The 19,826-nt window shown below is 45.2% G+C and overlaps 1 protein-coding gene across 21 annotated transcripts in view; it reads left to right on the forward strand.

Annotated features, from left to right (window-relative positions):
• Positions 1-19,826, forward strand: part of LOC114876386 (MAP7 domain-containing protein 1-like) — a 129,970-nt gene that overhangs the window by 61,538 nt on the left and 48,606 nt on the right. For 4 of the 21 annotated variants that reach the window (XM_029187813.2, XM_046286276.1, XM_046286283.1 and 1 more), the window contains exon 2: positions 9,545-9,595. The exons of 8 other annotated variants lie outside the window; for them this stretch is intronic. In XM_029187813.2, coding sequence (XP_029043646.1) covers positions 9,545-9,595 — 51 coding nt within the window. Of the gene's footprint in view, positions 1-6,637; positions 7,690-9,544; positions 9,596-18,761; positions 18,860-19,826 lie in introns of those variants that run through there. 9 more of the 21 variants (XM_029187796.2, XM_029187803.2, XM_029187799.2 and 6 more) reach the window with 5 other exon arrangements.

The raw sequence follows: 19,826 nt of genomic DNA on the forward strand, positions 1-19,826 counted from the left end.
AAATTTCCTTTGCGCTGTTTAAAAACTTGATAAATAGATTACATAAATTTTCAAACACTCACGAATACGAGCAGGTGAACACACGTGATCGGAACATAACGAAGATGGAAGACGAAGAGAAAAGAAGGCTTATCGGGAAAACCTTAAACCGCCCATGCGCTACTTAGAAGTGGCTCTTCTGGTTACGAACCTTAACACAATTAGGAGGATCTCGTACATTGCCGCAACGGCTTCCGTTTCTTCTCGACCTTCCAGAAGTAGCGAGATAAGCGGAAACCGCGGTTCGGCTCGCTGCTCCGAAAATTCATTGTTGCAAGGACCGCAGGAATATATAGCCAAAAGGACGACGGAAAACACGCGAAAGTTTTCTTGATAAAACGCTTCGAAGTGGTTGCTTAGCGAGTTTTACATTCGAAAAACTTGGACTCGATAGGTTTTCATCGTAAATGGAAGCTGTAGGGTCGCAAAGAAAAAGATTTGTAACAAATTCACGAAAGCAATGGCTAAAAAGCAGACTGGTTTTGACCGATGTTTTCTGGTTTAAACTTGGAACGAGCATTCGGTGGAAATGTTTGGAACGATGGTTAAAAAGAGGAAATATACGGCAAATTGGCTGTTTCCGGGTGGAACGGAACGTCTGACGGATCGTTCGAGTCCCCGAACAATGAAAACTCCGGAAAACTGTTCCCGTGACTATTAAAACTTGCCATTCCGCGTTTCGTTTCAGTCTCGTATCATCGTATACGTCTACAGTTTCATTCGCCTCGCGGATGTCCCTCATCTCTCTTTCCCGTTCAATTAAAAAATCAAAAATATACGAAAAATAATTGATGAGATCGGAAATTAACACATAACCAATCGCTCTTTTGGTTCGAAGCTGTTTCGAGCGATTGAAACCGAACGCTATCCTCTTAATCGATGATCCTCCATCGAAAGTCTCAGACGTCTTGTTTCGAACGCGAAGGAAGAAGCTCGTAGCCCACTCGAGATCTCTTTGATCATCGAAAGCTTTTCGAAAGCGTCTTGAAACGAACAGATCCATCTTGATCGATATTTCTCTCCCGTTGCTGTGGTTGCACGATTTTTCACCTGTAGCATCGAGTTTTGTTCGAGGATTACGAACGATATGCTGGTGCGTGCACACCGTAAACAGTATTGCTCAAAGGCATACTGTTTATGGTGATGTAGTAAGTATTTTGATATCGACTACGGCAGGACCGTTATGGTATAGTCGTGAGAAACCGGTAGCTCATTGGCACCTCTTACTTTCCAGATACAAACTCGATATCCTTCGAATTCGCATGCGACGTCTTTTTCACCGACACGATCGCGTCGAGCATCGCCGATCAGGTGCACGATTTCATAATCCATTACTATGGTCGCGTCGCATGATAAAATTGTTTCTTTTCAATATTTCCATAAAAGACAAAGTAAAATGTTCCGTACGATTTTTTATTTTCGATCGAAGATTTACGTCGCTTGCGACGGTAAAAGTCAGGAGAATCAGTTCTGCAAACACTGAAGAAGGAAAGAAATCGAGCCGTGAAAGGCTGAGAACTCTGTCGTTCGGTAGCGGAAAAAGAATCGAGAAACGATGGGTAAGAACAGTGACGGAAAGCCGATGCGACGCGGACTTTCAGTTATGTAAAACGTTTCACCGGTAAACACGGTAATAGCCAGGTTCGCGATCGCGTGTTGGCTGCATCGTCGATGCATGACGTGTGCATCGTGCTCGAATCCGTCCTCCTCGAGTTATCTGAAATTGAATAACCGCGCGCCGCTAACTAACCCTCGTCGTTTCTCGTTTTTCCTACCCTCCCGTTCCCGTATTTCCCCGCCTTTTACCTTGCTCCCGTTCGCTTTCTCGACTCCCACGGAGAGACGAGAATCGCCCTCGGACATTTATTAGAGGCACGGTTTAAATCACCCAAGAGGGAGGCGATTAAAAATTCAGACTGCCTAGAATTGCACTTTAGACGCACGACGAAGGGGTTCGTTTCGCTTTCTTTTTTTCTCGCCATCGATTTGCGAACCACTGTTGTCGTTTATTAATAATAAATAGGATTATTATCACAACTCGAGCCGACGGTAGATTTACGACGCGCAAAATGCAGCTTCTTCGAACGCCGAGTTTATGCAGTTTTAATGGACTGTTGCATAAGAATCTGGTTGGCGAAAAACGAGGAGGATTACGCAAACGACTGACGGTCGACGCTTTCGTCCTTCGATGGGAACAAGCATCGCTTCGAAAGGTGAAATCCGATGCACCGGCCCGCTGGAAATGCTGGACGCTCGTGCTTTTGTAGCTGACACGAGCGGATCGTATCGTCGCGGAATAATTAACGACGACCATGCGCGACGGGACGATTAAAGCGGACAAATTGAGGACGATCCGACGTTGGCGCGAATTATTGGACGAGTTTCACGGGGCCGGCTGTCGATGACCGAGAAATATACTGGTTCGATGGTGTTTTAAAGCTCGATGGCCTCTAAATTTTCCTCCCTTTCGTATTCCACGTTCGCGCTACTGGATAGAAACGGCACGTGCGAGTCTCGCGACTGGCATACGAGCCATCTTCTAATCGCTGAACTTACAACATCCAACTTTCCGATGGATTTATTCGACGACGTAAAGTTGATGTTTCTGGAAAACGAAGGATTCCCTCGTTTACTTATTCAGTGTTAACAACCATTTCTCAGCCGGAAACTTCTCATATTTCTAAAGCGTCTTTCGTACACTTTGAAATGGTAAAAGGATACACGAAATTGCGAAACTTTCGAGAAGAGTGACTCGAACGCGAAGGTCCATGTTTTTGCCTCGATAACGATTCCGATGGGGTGGCAAGGATCGCGAAAGAAGGCAGTTTCTCGAGGGGCGCAGCTTAATAGCAGCCCATTTGCAACATCGTCGGCACGAAAACAGTCGCGGATTAGAATTTTAAATGGCACCGGCGCGTATCGACGATCCGTGAAAACGGGGATTAAGGATGCAACGACCAAGTTACCGGGGAAAACTTCTTAATGGCTCTTTTACGAACTTGCCAGCTGCCGATAGATTCGACCAAGTTCACGCTTAACCCGGCCTCCATGGCGTAGCTAACTATCTTTGCCTCCCCCTTCCGGAGTAATTACCTTGATGGTCTTTTGTCACTCTTCCAACGAATTTACAGGGGCCATTAGCGTCTTCCACGATAACGATTCGTGTAGAAGGATAAATATTGTCGAGCTTTCGAGATAATTTTATAAATTTGTGAATAACAAAAATACCAATACCAAGTACCTCTTCTTCGTGTTCCCATAAAAAAGTAAACCTGTATCGAAAACGCATCAGGGAAGATTTCTTGCCGCAGTCGGTGATGGAAGAAAGGGCGGGCTTGGTGTTCAGGTTTTCTCGGAGCGCCGCTGGTTGGCCACAAAGGCCGGATGCCATCGGCGGTGGCCGTGTGCAGGTGGACGCAGTTCTAATGCCAGAGACGCTTTGCATCGCGCACGGCATTGCAAGGCCAGCCGGCCGCAAGAAATCGTCGCCGGGAATACCTGCCTCTCCGCTTCGAGCCGTAGAAATCGCGATTCTTAGTCGTCGTCTCGTGAAACCGTGCTCGGCTCCAGATGAATCTCTTGCGTAACCGAGCAACACACGCGGCAACTAGTTTTCATAGAAAATATTACAAATTGAATATTCCAGAGAATAAGTGCCGCACATTTTTCAAAATTGTCTGCTATGTATCAGCTCCTCTCAGGCTCCGTTTTCTTCGCTTTTACGTGAAAAAGATTTTTGCATCGCGAGAAGATCGCCCGCAGCTTCGACCGGTTGAATGGCAAAAAAGGGGTCAGCTTCTCGAAGTAGCTTTCAGTTTTTAAAATGAATACTGCTAGCAATTTTTTAGCCTCATTTACTCGCACAGAGACACGCGTTCTCCTCGAGTACTGCCATTTCAGGTGACGCCGTTTCCCTACCGGCTCGTTTCATGGTCATTATCATCGAAGTAGGCGAATATTATGAAACTTTTCCATAAATTCTCTTAGCTGTTTCCTTTTTCCCTGTTTTACACTTAACCACGCTGATAAACATCATTAACTTGCTCAAGATATAATACTCTAATTTCTTATCGTTTGTTCCCTCGCGTCCCAGCAAATAGGAGTATCTTTAAGCGGGATTATCGAACGAGTTACAAGGTAGAAAGGGGTTAATCCGTCAGTTGCCGAAGAGAGACGTCGTCAGGGGTTCGTCGGAATCCGTTCCCAAGCTTCGTTATTTACCGTCGAATCGAGTTCACGGATCATTTCAGATTTCCACGCATCGCCGCGCTCGCGATAACCCGTCGAGGAAGCATTCCGAACGAGCCCGTTTCGCGAACCAAGCTCAGGGAAAATGACTTACCCGGAAATTGTCTGGTAATCTTCTCGGAATTAGAAAGATATAGAATAATCGATCTTGTTCCTCGACCTGGTTGCGGCCAGAGGGTCAAGATTCAACTTAGAAATTGCGTTCTTACCTGTGGCATGCCAGCAGAGGCCATTCGACACGCCGAGAGAAAATATCCCTCGCTTCCGTTCTTGTTTATGGGGTCACCCGTCAGCCTGGTCCACGCGTTTACCTACTAGGAACGATTTGCGCTTTACGGATGATTTACGATATTCACGGGTCACTGCTCCCCTGTGTCGGACGAGATTATCGGCAGATATCACCCGGATACCATGCTGGTACACAGTGAACCTCCATTTTCGGAAAATCAACTCCATTACCTCTTAACACGTTCACCGACCATATCGGTCGATATTTGTACGTGCACGGTATGCTTTGGGCGCGATAGATAATAAGTAGTTATAATCACCCTTATCGTTAGGAATGAAACAGAGGAAGAATTTTTTTTTTCCGGATTTCCGAGTTTCTGCTAAATCCGTATAATTCTAGCGACGTAGAATCGTAGAGGGAAAACGAAGGGAGTGCCATTTAAACGGGATCAGGCTTAAATTATAGGGATCAACGAGCGTGAACAGTATTTACCCAGCCATTGAATCGAGCCGACTTTTCTCTGAACGCAATCTCTGACCTCGTTCGAATTGTACCGTAGTTCGTGACATTTTAACGTCAAGACAAAACGAGCCTCGCTAGCCTACACACGGTTGAAAGTCTCCTTTTTATTTTTCGAGTTTAAGGTCGCATCGACTTGTCGGTTATTAAGAATTACGGCGAGGGTGCAATTAAAACTCGTTCTTCCTTTTCGTGTAGATGTTCGTTCAATTACTATTATCCTTTTAAACAATAATTCATATTTGAAAGTTACGCGTCGATTAATGCCAGATATTGCTGCAGGAAATTAACGAGCGCTCTCGATTTTACTGCTCCACAAATTACCTATCCCATCGAGGATAGAAGAAGCTACTTTCACATTAGCGGTGAGCTGAATCGCAGACGGAGTCTTCTGGTTCCCTTTTTAAATCGAGCGTTACGCTTTTCCACGCTACTTTATCGTCGACGAGCTTCTTTAGCAGCATCGATCAACGAGATGTTTAACCAAGCGAAGAGATACATCGGGTTCAAAGGATAAAGCCGAGCGGAAAGCAGTTACTTTACCTTGACGGAGTCGTACCCGTAGGTATTTCGAGGATCGTTTCGTCCCTCGATTTATCGCGAACGAAAACGAAGCGTCGCGTCGCCTTTTAAGGCCGTTTTCATCATTCCTCGCGTCCACGTTCTTCTTTCCCGTCGAAGAAAAGAAATAACACGGCTCGTAGTTGTCGGATCCGAGGCACGAATTAGCTGATTTTTTTTCGCCTGCTCGAGATAGCTCGTTTCCCCGACGATAAAACGTCTTTTATGCTTCTTGTCGAGTATCGTCTCGTTCTCGTTATCGTTATCTGGGAAACGATGACAAACGCCACGTAATCAAGAAACGCTTCGGCATTGAGAATCATCCGGGCGATTTGAATATCGAGGCGAGGCACGTCTGCGTCATCTCTTTTTATCCTCTTACGCGAGGCTGCAGGTGGATAATGAGCCGATGGATCGCTGTTCGAGATCGAATATTCATCGACATTGTGTTTTTGTCTATTTTTAACGCGGCAATGAGATGAATTTCAATATTATTTGCGTTGTGATGCGTTGCTCGTTTATGGAAATGTTTATCCTCTCGATTTCTTTGAACTAACGTGACACGTTGAATCGGTGTCACGAATATTGTGTAATTGAAAAATTAAAGAAAGGAACGCCGCACCATTTTCACTGTAGTAGTCCAAGCGTTAACTCGCATACAGCAGGTAATTAGTGTCTCCTAAACGAACAACTTTCTAACCCATAATTCTAATACCAAAACGAGCTTAAATTTCCGAGCTAATTAGTTCGAAACGGTACTCGTTAGAAGACAAAGCATCAGGACGAAAATAAAGCGTCCCATTAAAGATGGTCTGGCAGGAGTCAAACTTATTCTCGATACGAGGCAAAAGAATCGTTGAGCTTCACCATTCGAAAAGCATAAACGAGAAAACAGTAGGAGACGGTACCATTGTCGAAGGTGTACGTTTGCGACTTGCTCGCAAGTGTCGGTGGTCGAATCAGACCGACCGGAAGAGTGGGAGAAGCTCGAGGAAGGAGCAAGAAAGACTTGCGAGCAAGGAGGGACCTGTGGCTTCTCGAACAAGTCAGTCACACGGTCGAGTATGTTCCACTGGGACGTCCGTTCGTTACCACAATTGCGATTCCGCTCGAGAATCGATATCTGTTCGCAAAGTGCCTGGAAACGTTTGCAATTTCATCCGTCGAAATATCACGTCGAATCGTTGCAGAAAACTGCAAGTGTTCCCTTTAATAGTTCGTACGAGTGATCAGCGATAAACGCGGGAAATTGTGGAATTCATTCGGTGTCTGTGAATGTGCCTGTGCGCGCATGCGCCTGTGTATCGAAGAGGAATCGAAGAAAAGTGGTCGATCGAGTCGCGTGTTCGCGACCATCGATGTTTTCACATGTGAAAAGCACTTACGCGGAATTTCTAAGTCGCTCGAGGAGAAAGGTACTTTCTAGACGCGACGATGCCGTCGATTTTCCGAGCGGACACAACATGCGAGCGCGGATAGACGGATCGATATCCTATCGGTTCGAAGTTACGCCCGCACACGCGACCTTTAGCTGCAGCTCGAAAGCGAGCCGTCAGCCGTTAAACAGTCGATTAAATTTACATGGTGACGCAACTTGGCGCGCTCGTGGCCGTCGACGGCCGATGAAGAAGCCAGTTACGAGCCCGCGTGCGTCGCGGTGAAAAGAATCGTCTCACTCGCTTCGCGATCTCGCCTTGAAACTTCTAACGATCCGTCCGGTAATCGTCCCGATAAATCTTATTACGTGATATTTTTCTTCGATCTACCCGCGATTTCGAGGTGGAATAGGTCGTCCGGTGGCGAGAGATCGGGTCGCTTCGCGACGTCGAAGCACGCCAGGCATCTCCGCGAAATATGCTAAAGGATAGTGACTTATCGATCGCCGAGTCGGAAGCTGCGATATGTGGATGATCGCTGGAAATCGGGTAACATGGGAGCCGGCGATATGAACAGAGAGATACCGAGCAGCACCCTCGCGACTCTTAGGGGTATCCTGGTGAGCTCGCTGTCCAGGGAGAACCTAGGCCCTCACGATCTACCTATACCGGAGAACGGCAGGCACCGACCTTTCAGGAAGGTGCACTTTCACGAAGGTACATTCATGAAGTCATATCCTGTCGCGCCGGTAGTCGGATCATTTAAATATAAATGAAGGAAGCGTCGCGACGATTCATTTTGCCGCTTCTTAGATCACGGTGTCTAATAAACTTCAATTTTCATTGTTTTCTTATGTTTGTTATGCATTTCTGAAGTAGTAAATGGAAAACTGAAGTAACCATACGTTCGGTAATGGATATTATAATGTGTTATGCACATGGCAAGATAGGGCAACGTGTAATCATATCGGTATACTGTTTCAACATAGATCTGAAAATAAATTGAAGTAGAATATGCATGGTCATCGTTTCCTGCAAACGATGCTCGTTTTACATCAACTGTATAGCTTGACTTAAACCGTTGAAAACTCGAACACGCGTGAATGTAGCTATAGCGAGGGTGAAAACTATTTCAGACTGCAATTTTACGATCGGTTCAACTAGTTTCAGAGAAAGTCTGAGAAAATTGTATGCGGTGTGTCGATCGATTGGATAGTGAAAATCGGGGAAAGGAAATGGGATTCTCGTGAAATTTCAACGCGCTATAGTCTCGCGTAATTTACTTATCAGATTTACGCGATCTTCGCTTTGCATACTTGTCCGTCCAGGTGGAAAAACATGGCATGATCGAAGCGTCATCGATCCGTCGTTATTGGATTCGTTATGCCAATCACGATCGCTGTTGCCATCCGTATACCAGGATGCCGATTGAACTTTCTATAGGACTATAAGAGACACCGATTTCGTTGCGTAAATTCGAGGCACGAAAATCTTTATCGTTACCAGCTACTTCGGATAAAATATGTTGGTGTAATTCTCGTGGCTGGATTGCTGGATGTTTCCAATTGAAGAACGTCTCTCGGGTAACCGCGCGTTTCTCCGAGGAAGAAGACGAATATACGTTGTTAAAGCTTATTTAACTTGTCCCTAGAGTAGTGGTTTCCGATCCCTAAGCCAACTAGTTTAGCGTACGCCCACGATAGGTCTTTCGATGAATTTGTAAAGAGTATGCTCTTACGACACAAGAGAATATTTAAAATGTCTACTTTGGTTAACGTTTGCGCGATCGGTGGCACCGAGGCTTATCTGGTGACAAAGTGGCGCCCAGTGGTGAGCAGGTCATCTCGTGGACAGGTCTGCTTTAAAAGGTGTTCAGCCTCTTGCTCGGGAAGAACCGGTGCACGCGAACAGATCGTTTCGCAACCAGTCTCACGTCCATTTCTGGCTAACCGTTTTCCACGAGCTCACGCTGCGTTATTTATTTCGACTCTTCAATTAGGAACGATGGAAATGCGGTTAGCTCATAACGGCTCGGTTCGAGCTGGATTTTTCTCGTTAATTCTTAATGAAAGGTTTCCTTGGAAAGTAACGTTAACCCGACATTGTTTGCCCTTACGGGAGAGACGTCGTTTCCTTTCCAGATCCCACGTAATTGCTGCTCGTCACGACGAGAAGAACTCATCGTCAGGCCCGTGACTAATAGAACTGCTGATGTCACGCGCTAAAAAGTCCAAGCGTTTGATAAACGAGCAACTATCCTCTTCCTCTGTGTAAACGATCGATCCCTTCTTTCTAACATTTTCGCTATCGATAATAGAGACACTCGTCAACGCCTACGAAGACGTCCACGATTAAATTTCGTTTCTTTGGCGAATCAGTCGATCCCGGAAACATTTAGATTATCGTAATATTTCTCTTACCCCGAAACGGTTAATAAACGACGCATTCTGGAACGAAATTTACAAACCCGTTATTAAGGTGCTTGCGCATAATTATACAGACAATAAAACTCGTCACGCAACGTTAATTCTACATCGTACTAACCATCATCAATGTTTCTTATCTGTTTCAGGTGAGTACTTGACTGTCGAGAAAAGCTATCCACGGTGGTCGGGTAATCGCGGTACGTAGAGAGAAACTGTTATTACGGACTGAACTTACGAGTAGAAACTCGATCGAGGGGATAAGCGAGCCGTGATAAATGAATTCATTACGCCCTCGCCGCGTCATCGCGTTTAATATTAAACACCCCCCCACGTGAAATTGGGTAATTACGGAACTTGGTCGCGTGATCAGAGCTGCATCGATTTACAAGTGTGAATGAAACGGTTCGTTGTAACGAAAGATAAACGTTTAAACCTTTCGCTGCTTTTGAATTTACAGAATTAAACCGATTCACGCGATACTAAGATAAGGGAAATTCGCACGAACCGAACGTGACAACAGAGCCGAAGGATTTGTCACGTGTTCCTCGACCTTTTTTTCCCTTGTTCGACCCCGCGGTACAGTAATAACGCGTTCGTGCGAAATTGCAGCGACGTTGGTGCAACCGCGTCCCGCATTCTCGTTATATTTCATATGCACTTTGTCAAGCGCGAAGGCTCGAGATGAGACGAGAGGATCTCGCGAGCGTGAAGAAGCCTCCTCCTTGACACTTTATCCACCAGCCCCGTTGTGGCAAAGGGGAACGGGCCGTGACGAGCAATTAATTTCGTGCCCGTCGAACATTTGACGCCACTTCTTCGACGAAACTTCGCTCGCTTGTACGTCAGCTACTCGATAATTTCGCGGCGGAGGTTTTCAACTTAATGAGCAGTCGGCCGACAAAGTTGCACCGAACACGTCGAACCTTTCTTTATTCGAAACACGAATCAAAATCATATCGAAGAATAACCAACGCTAGAAACGCGAATTTTCTGTTGTTTTATTCCTGATAACAACGCGCTGATAAGGACAGTTCAATCATAGCTGTTTACTCTGTATTTTACCCGGTAACATGTGTGACGTTCGTGGTAAATAACCGCGTGATATCGAGATAAGCGTATCGACTGACATTGTGAGTCTCTTGCGAATCTCAGAATACGTAACATATTAATTCTAAGAATCACCTGAAAAGCGACTTCTTCAAATAGAAATAAAATCCTTTCGTAGAGCTGAAAAAGCTGATCGAGCAGTGAAGAAAATGTTGAAGCATGCTGGCAATGCAAGAATTGTTACGGCTTATGGGAAACGGTAGCGGATATTACGTAGGAGAAACCTATGTGTCTTATGATTTCGCATCGTGTCATTGCGCTCTGAACATTGGTTTCACAACGATGCATTATTCATCGACGCTAGATTCCAGATGAATTTTCAGCATAGAAATTACCGTCACTGCGAAATTGCCGGGAAAGAGTGAGAAATGATTTTCTCCTGATCGCAGTCGATCGTCGATGGAAAAACGCCGGCGAGTTACGCATCGACAAGGAGATAATGGGATCACAGAGAAGACGCGATAACGACGTTAACGGAGCTTCCGCTATAACCTGATGAAATTTCCGGGTTCGATTGTTAGGAACGGTTTCGACTGTCTAGCTGAGCTCATCTCGCGGATACGCGTCAATCATCGTAACGTTCGCCGTCAATCGAACGAACGATACTTTTCAACGCGAGTTTCATACATTCGAAGGACGAGAGAATCCTTGATTTCCATAGAAATTAACCAGCTTTCGAAGAGAGTCGTTTCTATCGCTATATTAAGTCACCGGGGACTGGAAGCTTGTTATAAGAAGATTCTCAGGAGCTGAATATTTTGTTTTTCTACTTAATACGTTCATTGTCGCGATCAAATTTCAACTTCGTTATTAGTTACTTCAGATGAGTCGGAAAAGTTCAATTATAATTCATTCCGTTTTATCTTTCATTATTTCAAAGTTAATTCGAAAAATATACGCCTCTTCGTTTAATTAAAGATAAACGCTGTGGGTCATCTGAGACCCCTGCAGAGTAAGAATAGTCTTGTGAAATTCTTGAATCCACTTAGAATTTCGTGAACAACGTTTGAATTACATAAACGTCGAGTATCCAGATTCGCAACTTTGTGCTCTATTTTGAATTGAAAGAAAAATTACATCGAGCGGTGCGTTAGACGGAAAGTTTTGCAAACTGGTTACACAATGGTGATTACTTTTCTTATTCCCGGAGAGATAGCTTTGTTCCCGAGGTGGGGAAGTTTGCCAAACACGGGCTATGCTGATGAAACGACGCGAAGTTTTCTCGACCCGTTCGAATTCAGCGCCGAAACTCTTGTCTCTGCTCGTTTTCCGTGAGATCGTGATTGCTGAGTTTGGGAAAACGGGGGACGAGCGTTGAAATCAAAATTTCACTCCGTCGAAACTGAAAGAGGTATGTTTCGACGATAGGAAATGTCAATATAACGTTCCCTTTAAATATCCTAAAGATAATCTTGATATCTCTTTTAACCGTGCAGAGAATTAATCTCTGACACGATTCTAATTTTAGACAACCACGGAAAGAAAGAAAATAAATATTGATTCACTGAGAATCGGTGCTATCTGTCGCCTATCGAACGTATTTTTCCACTCTTTCATTGCTTCCTGATAACAAACCGCGCCCAATAAACCGTCTTCGTTCGTTTCGAATTTTCAGTGACATACATCCTCTCATAAGCGCGTCAGCGCGAAACGGTTAAGCCGGTGTCTAAGCTGTCGCAAAGTTTCAATTACCAAAGCCTCGAAAGCAGAATTACTTTCAAGAAGTAATGAAATCTCTTTCTTTCTCTCATCACGAGATCCTGGGCAACTTTCACCGGCACCACGAACGACTTTGCAAAGAATATAAAAATATAATAGGATGCCTTGATCGTTCTGTCGAACGGTGTAGATCATAGAGCGAGGTTCGATGAGCTTTCCGGGCAAACGAAAGGCCGACCCCATCCAGACGACGATCCAGGATAATCTTCTTGATCCGTTTATACCGTGGATTTCGATTCAGCGCGGAAGGTCTCGCGAGATATTGTGTCCTCGTTTGCGATTCACGAATTCCAGCCGCGGTAACAATGCTCGGATTAAGATGCACAAACGAAGCATCGGATTGTTCCACGTTTCCATTCAACAAGATGAACTTACACTATCGCGCCTCTGTGTGTACGGCTTTGTGGCCGGCCCAGCCAAACTTCCGCACCACTTGAACGCGTACCGATAAGAATAATGCTCATTCCGGCAGAGGAATCATTGTGTTCGAATCACCATCCGTTTTCACTTTATAACGACAGATCGTTGATTTCGTTTCTTTTCCAATTTACCGGTTATTTATCGTACAGAAAAGGTAATACAATGCCGGTTGCTCTTTGAGAATTGCTCGAATGAAATTCGCTGCCGTGATATTTCATCTTTTTTCACTTGGAAATTTACATACAATTCAGGAACCTTTTTACTTCAGTTTATAAAGTGACATGAAAAGTCAATACGGAACTTCAGACTCCGGAATTGTGAATCTTGTTGCATTCGTGTGAAACACACCGTTAGGACTGTTTCAGAATATTTCAACGTTTCTGTGAAACTGCGAAAATTCTTCTCTTCAAACGTAAATCCAGCGAATAAATATCTTTGAGCATTCGAAATGTTCGGTATAACGTACGATCTGAGGGATTATTTTATAATAAGAACTCTACGCGGAACGGGTTAATACTATCGAAAAGCTGGATGAAGAACAGAGGGAGGGTAATAACATTTTTCCCAAGCTTCTTTTTTCTGATTCACAGTGGAACTTAGTTGGTACAGTTCCAAGTGGCCGTTGAAAAGGTCGTTGGACCGGTGGTAGATTTAGCGATGTTGACTTCTTTTTGTCGCGGGATGCTGACAGTCTCCAGCTAAGCAAGACGTATTCCGCTGACGCTGCGTTTCCGGTTATTAAACCGTGGAAACCGGAACTAATTTTCGCGAAATTGCCGAAACGTTGATCGACGCCGTTTCACCGATATAAAATTTGCTTTTTCCAGCGAACTTAACGCGATCTCGAGCTAGGGAAACTGGTTCCGATATTTCGCATAACTTCCGTATCCGTAGTCGTTACCGAGGAAACGTTAACGAGCTTCTGCTCCTAATTACACTATCGTAAACGTACATTCCTGCATCCAGCCGTTTAACGCGGATAATTAGGTTCGATGTACCGCATCCAGTATTCCCTCTCGTCCGTTTATTAATGTTATTTTTATTTATTTCTTTCACCTTCCACGATACGCTCGAACGAAAGAGCAATTGGAAAGTAACGAGATCGATTCTTCCACTAATTTAACCGGCTGTTAGGTAGAAAGCTTTCTCGTACAATTTAGTTGTGATGTTTCACGGTAGACGAGGAAAGGTCTCGATGGATTTTAATTAATCAACGGGAGCTGGAGGAAAGGAAGGATGATAATAAAGAGGAAGGTAAAAGCAAGACGTTTCGACGATGCAATTATCGTCTCGAAGCAACGGGCCGGGTATATCGAGCCGTGATATCGAACCTCTATCTTTCGAGGCTGCTTGGCTCGCTGGTCCCACCAACGAGAAGCTCGATAACTCTCGATAAGTCTGTCGACCGGCTCCGCAGAATCGGCTAAGGATACGGGAACAAAGGAGCTGCGGCGTCGACGTTATCTCGATCGAATAAAAATGCCAAAGTCTTCCGATACACTTGACATAAATCTAGCCGAACGATAAAGGAGAAGAGGTACCGCGGTAACGAGCGGATACGGTCAATCGTTAATGCACCACAACTGTGAAAACTCGGACCATTTCACTAAAACAATTTTCAACGATCCTTCGAACGGAGCACCGTTTACGGTTCACCGTTTTCCAGAGATTTTCTCGAGCTTTTAGTTTGCACTCTGACCTGGAGGTACGCGAAGTTGGTCCATGGGTCTGCATGGAAAGTACCACGATCGAATATTAAAACGGTTTTAAATTTAATCTCAGCAAATATTTAAAATTCCCGTTCTTTCCTCTCTTTTTATAACCATTAGTGCAATTAATATATTAAAAAAAGAAACATCTAGTGTAGCAGATTTTCGTTGAAATCTTCCTACATTAATTTAGGATCTTTTTTGTCAGAGATCCAAGAGCAGAGGTCCAGAAATCGGGACGAATTGCAGCGGAAATCGACTGGCAATTTGGACCTGAAGCCGGGCTTCTCTGACACGAACGCAAAAGTTGCCCTCGAGATCCATAATCGATGATCTCTTTCGATTCTGCGGCAGCCGCGTCGGAAAAATTGGACGTGTAATATCGTGGCACAGGAAGGGAGGAAAGATCGATGGGACTAGAGTGACGCAGACGTTCGACTTGTAGGCGGATCAGATGGCGGATCGAGCGGTGCTTTTACCTGAAATTCGTTTATCGAAGTTCATAGGGTGCATTCTGTGCACGGTCGAACGAGGGTTGCCTGCAATTTCATCAGTGTGAGCCTTGAATTCGCGTGGCAGCGCATGAAAACGCATTCTCCATCTGTATGGTATCAATTCAAATGCGTCGAGTAGCTGCACTTCAACACTTTTATTTCATTTTTAACTGCCGAATCGATCAACTCCGCGCGTTTACAAAAATAATAAAAGGTTAATTTTTTTCTTCTAACGACGAAATTTTTAGTACTCTTGGGTCAAACCGTTTAAATCCACGGTTCGGCGAAGCTTCACGCGTTTATTTCGTATCTACGTCAGTTGGTAGAACAGCGCTTGACAGAAGACAATGACACGCGTGCTGGATCGCGGGCTCGTTTCGTCGTTGTTCTTGCTCTTGAATCGATTTTTTCTGCTCGAGGATTCGCAAAAAGGTCAACGGTGTCGGAGGTCGACCCGCGTGCTTTGTCTTTTCACCTTTCTCTAACATCCTCGACGATGAAAGTGTGCGGTTTGTTTCGTGAAACGTTGAAAAAAATCCCTTTGAATCATGCTTCGAGTAGGTACTCATTTTCTCGTATATTTACATATCCTTTTCTCTCCGATTTCAATGGATATCCTCTTTGCAGGAAATGCTAGGGATTCGGTTGGATTCGTACAAAAATTCAGCACCAGCTGTAAAAAGTATCAAGGATGAAAAACTGAATTTGATCGTTTCGACGCGTAAGCCTTAATTAGAGGGATTAGAATGTACGGGGTAGATGGAAGGAAATGGAAAATCGATGGTGGGGAAGAGTGCGTTCCCGATCCAGGATATTACGTGCTGGAAATTACGTTGAATCCTTTGGAGAACACTATACAGTGAGTTTAAGTAGCAGCATTAAATCAGATTATTCCAGGATGAAAGTCGAGCGCGATGTAGCGGAGAATTTGATCGCGAAATCTGCGATCCGAACAAGTACGGAGAGGATGATGGAAAAGAAAACAGCATCAACTCTTTGCCTTGTTATTTTGCAATATCTATTCGTTATGAAAGCAATAAAGGTGGAAAAATGCAAGGAAATACAAGGAGGATCCTTGTCATCCTTTAAATGTCGTCAGATATTACATAGAAGGCAAAGGGTTAAGTGACACGCCTCTCAATTTTCCATCGAACGATGTAAACCACTTGCGACCCTCTTGATCGATGTCGTTTCTTCTCGATAAGAACCGAAATTAATTCCCAATAATTAACCTCGCACGGCAATGGAACTGGAGAGCAGACTGCTTGGCGCTCAAGTATCTTCCACTCGATAGAATTTCCGTGGAATTTAGAAGCAAGAAACTCCACAGCGGTACTTTTTCTTCGACGAAAGAGAAACGCGTTTAAAGAATTATTAAGCTTTTAGCCAACGAAAATGTCAGTACCCCGAAAAGATAACATACCTATTAACCTGTATAGCGATGCTCGAAACTCGTACCTCGCGAAAGGATCATTTTAGCGACGGGCTAAGGCAAAGCGGATGTTTGCGAGCAAATATTTAACCGGAAGGGATGAAACTAATTATTCTAGAGTACGAATTCTCGTCCTGGAGCTACACTACCGGCCGAAAGTATTCGATGCATTTATGATGATACAAAATTGCTACTTCATTCTCTAAAGATGCAGGTTAACCAAAGGGTAACTAGTGTCCTGGAAATTCCTTAAAATTTAAAGGAAAAAAGAAATCGTCCAACGGTTCCCGATGAATATTTCTTGATTGGAGAACGTGGCGTCGCGTCGCTTCACCTCGTGTCTTATCCCTGTGTCGATTATCCCGGTTTCTCGAAATAGGCGACGTCGAGAGCCTATCCTGTCAGACACGCCTGGAATTTCGGGGGGAACCGTATGTGGATTCCGGTCATGTCACTCGCGGGAGCAATGTGGATGAGTCGCAGAGACGTGGCGAGGGATCGACGAACGTTCGTCCTCGTTCAGACGCGATTTCACCACCGTTCGATCTTGCGCAAAAGGGTGAAATAACGATTCGTTTGGTTGTGCATTCAGTACGGTTTATCGATGCCACGTCGAAATTCCGGCCTGTTTTCTTCCCTTATCGAGAGCAATCGTGTCGTTATCGAAGGCCTTGATTAAAGGCTCGGAATTCGTCTTTCTAAATCTTCGAATTTATCGGTCCGCCGTAAGTAAAACGTTCGGTTTTTTACTCTTTAAATAATACGTTGCACGTGTATCGGTTTTCGAAAGTTAAACGGGATTACGAAAGTGTACGTATGAATAGACGAAAAGTTCGATCGGGAAACGATCGAAAGTGCGGGCGATATTATCGAAACGCTGGCAGACGAATTGAAAATGTAAGAGGAACATTTTCCCCTGTTATTATTGAAATATCGAGTATCGTTTTATTATTCCCTCGAACACATGGAGCAATTCTTTTTACGCAGAGAGCGAACGATTTCGGTCGAACGATTGTAGGGAATTGTTTTAAAAAAGAGACCTATGTTCAAATTAAAACTGGGGGCGGTGCATCATTTTCGCTCGTCCGATTTTTCATTATTTCTCGTTGAACTTTCGTATAATCTGGCGGGGAAAAATTCTCTGAAATTAAATTAACTCCTACGTCATGGAAACCCTAAATATTTTCAGAGCGAACCTAACCATTTTTCGAAGAAATATCTGGTCCTTCGCGCTTGTGACGACAAGCTCCTCGAGATGATATCCCTCTTATATACGCTTTCGAATCCTCACCATACCCTGGTAATCCATCAAGGGATTCGAACGGAAGTCTCGCAGCGGATTCCGTGTCGTCTTCAAGGTTATCGATCCTCGAGAAGTTGGTCGGAGGAGACGGTCGCGTGGAAAGAGGGCCGTTGCGTGAAGCACACCTTTAGGGTGAGAAGGTTCGCACGACCCTTCCGAATTCGCAGCTCGTGTCTCTCCCACGTACCGTCAAGGTCACCCTACTCACCACCGCGAGTGTTACTTGTACAAACCGAGGGGGAGGATGAAAGTCGACGAAGGTGTAAAGATTGATCGAAGAAGAAAGTTCGATCTGTGATCGCGTTTCAACGACCAACAGAGATTCCTCTTGAAAACGAGGATATCGTCTGCTCGGCCGCTCAAGGTCACCAGCGCCAGTAGCACCACCCCCGCGATACAAAAACATCCGGCTCGAGCTGTGTAACCGCGATGCGGCACGTTTAAAGTGCAGAAGAGGGGGTGGGATAGAGGTCAAACAAACAACGTCGAATCAGTGAGAATGGCGATAAATCAGCGTTACGAGACCGGTGATAGAGTTGGCGAAAGGTAACGAATAAGATGGAAAGGAAAAGAAGAAAAAGTGGAAGAAGGATAGAAGAGAGGTCAGCTGGCAGGACGAAGATGAACGAGAAGGAATTAACCGGTGCGCGCGGCTAGATGCGAAGGTGGCGCGGCCACAGGCTGCACACGCAGAGGGAAGGAGTAACCCCTAGAGGTGGAGGGTTGACCATTTCGGGAGTGTCGGAGGTGGTAGCGCACGGCTGATCGATGCAACAGCAGCGCCACTGCGACCAGATGGTGGAGGCTTCGAGAGGGTAAAAGCGTGCAGAGGGGTAAACAGAACCGAGCCGAACACAGAGCCTCCCTTCTACTCTGACGACCTTCCACCCTCTAGTTCCCACCCTCTCGGACTGCTGCACGCGTACTAACCGAACAGCGCGCGTTCGGCCTCGCCGTTGGACTCCAGGCATCCCCCTCCAGGTTGTCCTTCTCTTCCACCACCTACGAGCAAGCCGTCAGATAGGGGTTGCTTCGACGCGACGCGACTCGACGCGTGTCCGTGTTTCTTCTTCGCTCGTTCCCTCTCTTTCTCTATCAACCTCGTCCCTTCCCTCGCAGTCTCAGTTCTCGCCTGAAGACCGTGCGGTGTACAGGTGATACGAGCCGTGCGTGTTCACCCTCTCTCAATGCTCGAGTTTGTCCGCCCGCTGGCCGGGATGACGTGCCGCGTCGCCACGAGGAGGACGCGCGTTCTGTCCTGTCGCGACGTCGACCAGGTGCGTTTCCTTCACGCGCCCTTCGTCCTGTTCCTTTCTACATCCTTCCCTATAACACGCGATCCTCTTTCTGCCTTGCTTCTACGATCTACCGAACGTTTACACAGAGAGTCCTGACAGTTTCGTATTTCAACTTCTCACCTACCGTGCCGTTTAATTTAACAGTTAAATTTCAACGGGTTCTTTTGTGACTGCTTTTTCACCCTTTTTACTGGTGCTCCCGTTGGAGATTTTAGCATCGAAGGAAGTGCGTAAAAATAGAGGTCCAGTGCGAATATGAAGTATTTTTTCTACGATTCTCCGGTCTTGATACTTTTCTTTGATGTTTCGTTGAAAAATATCGCAATGGTTGGATACGTTTGGGATTACGTGCGACGTAATGGTTGTTCGAAGGTGGGATTTCGATCACGTGGGTGGATGGTGGGTGATACCGCTTGCTTCGAAGTATCTTGAAGGGTCAGAGCAATCTTACGTAAGGGTGGTATGTCTCGTAACCAAGACAACTTTCGATTCTTTTCTTCAAGAATCTTTTCTCACTCCCCAAGATGATAAGGACGAACATTACAGTATCTTTTCTCATCGATCATCCGGCGAGTTTCATTTTAAAACGCATCACATCATATTTTGAACACAGTTATATTTCTCCGGTAGCCACCCTTTGGATATTAACAGGACGCGTCTCCTCGTGTCATTCGTGTCCATTGTAATATTAAAAACGCTTCTTTCGAGCGGTATGCAATTAACGTAATTAATACCCGGGCAAATTGCACATTCCCGCATCTCAAGACAGGATGATTTATCCCTACCGTGGCACGAGCACCGGTATTAGGCAGCTACCGAGCCACGATTCTCACGGTGCTCGCTAAATAACACAGGCTACTAAATTAGCTCGAGTTTACGAGATCTAGCTACGACGGGCGTACCGTTGATCCTTTTCCACCTGAAACTCGTCTCGTTTTACGTGTAT

The sequence above is a fragment of the Osmia bicornis genome, chromosome 1 (assembly GCF_907164935.1).
Source record: "Osmia bicornis bicornis chromosome 1, iOsmBic2.1, whole genome shotgun sequence".
Lineage (NCBI taxonomy): Eukaryota > Metazoa > Arthropoda > Insecta > Hymenoptera > Megachilidae > Osmia > Osmia bicornis.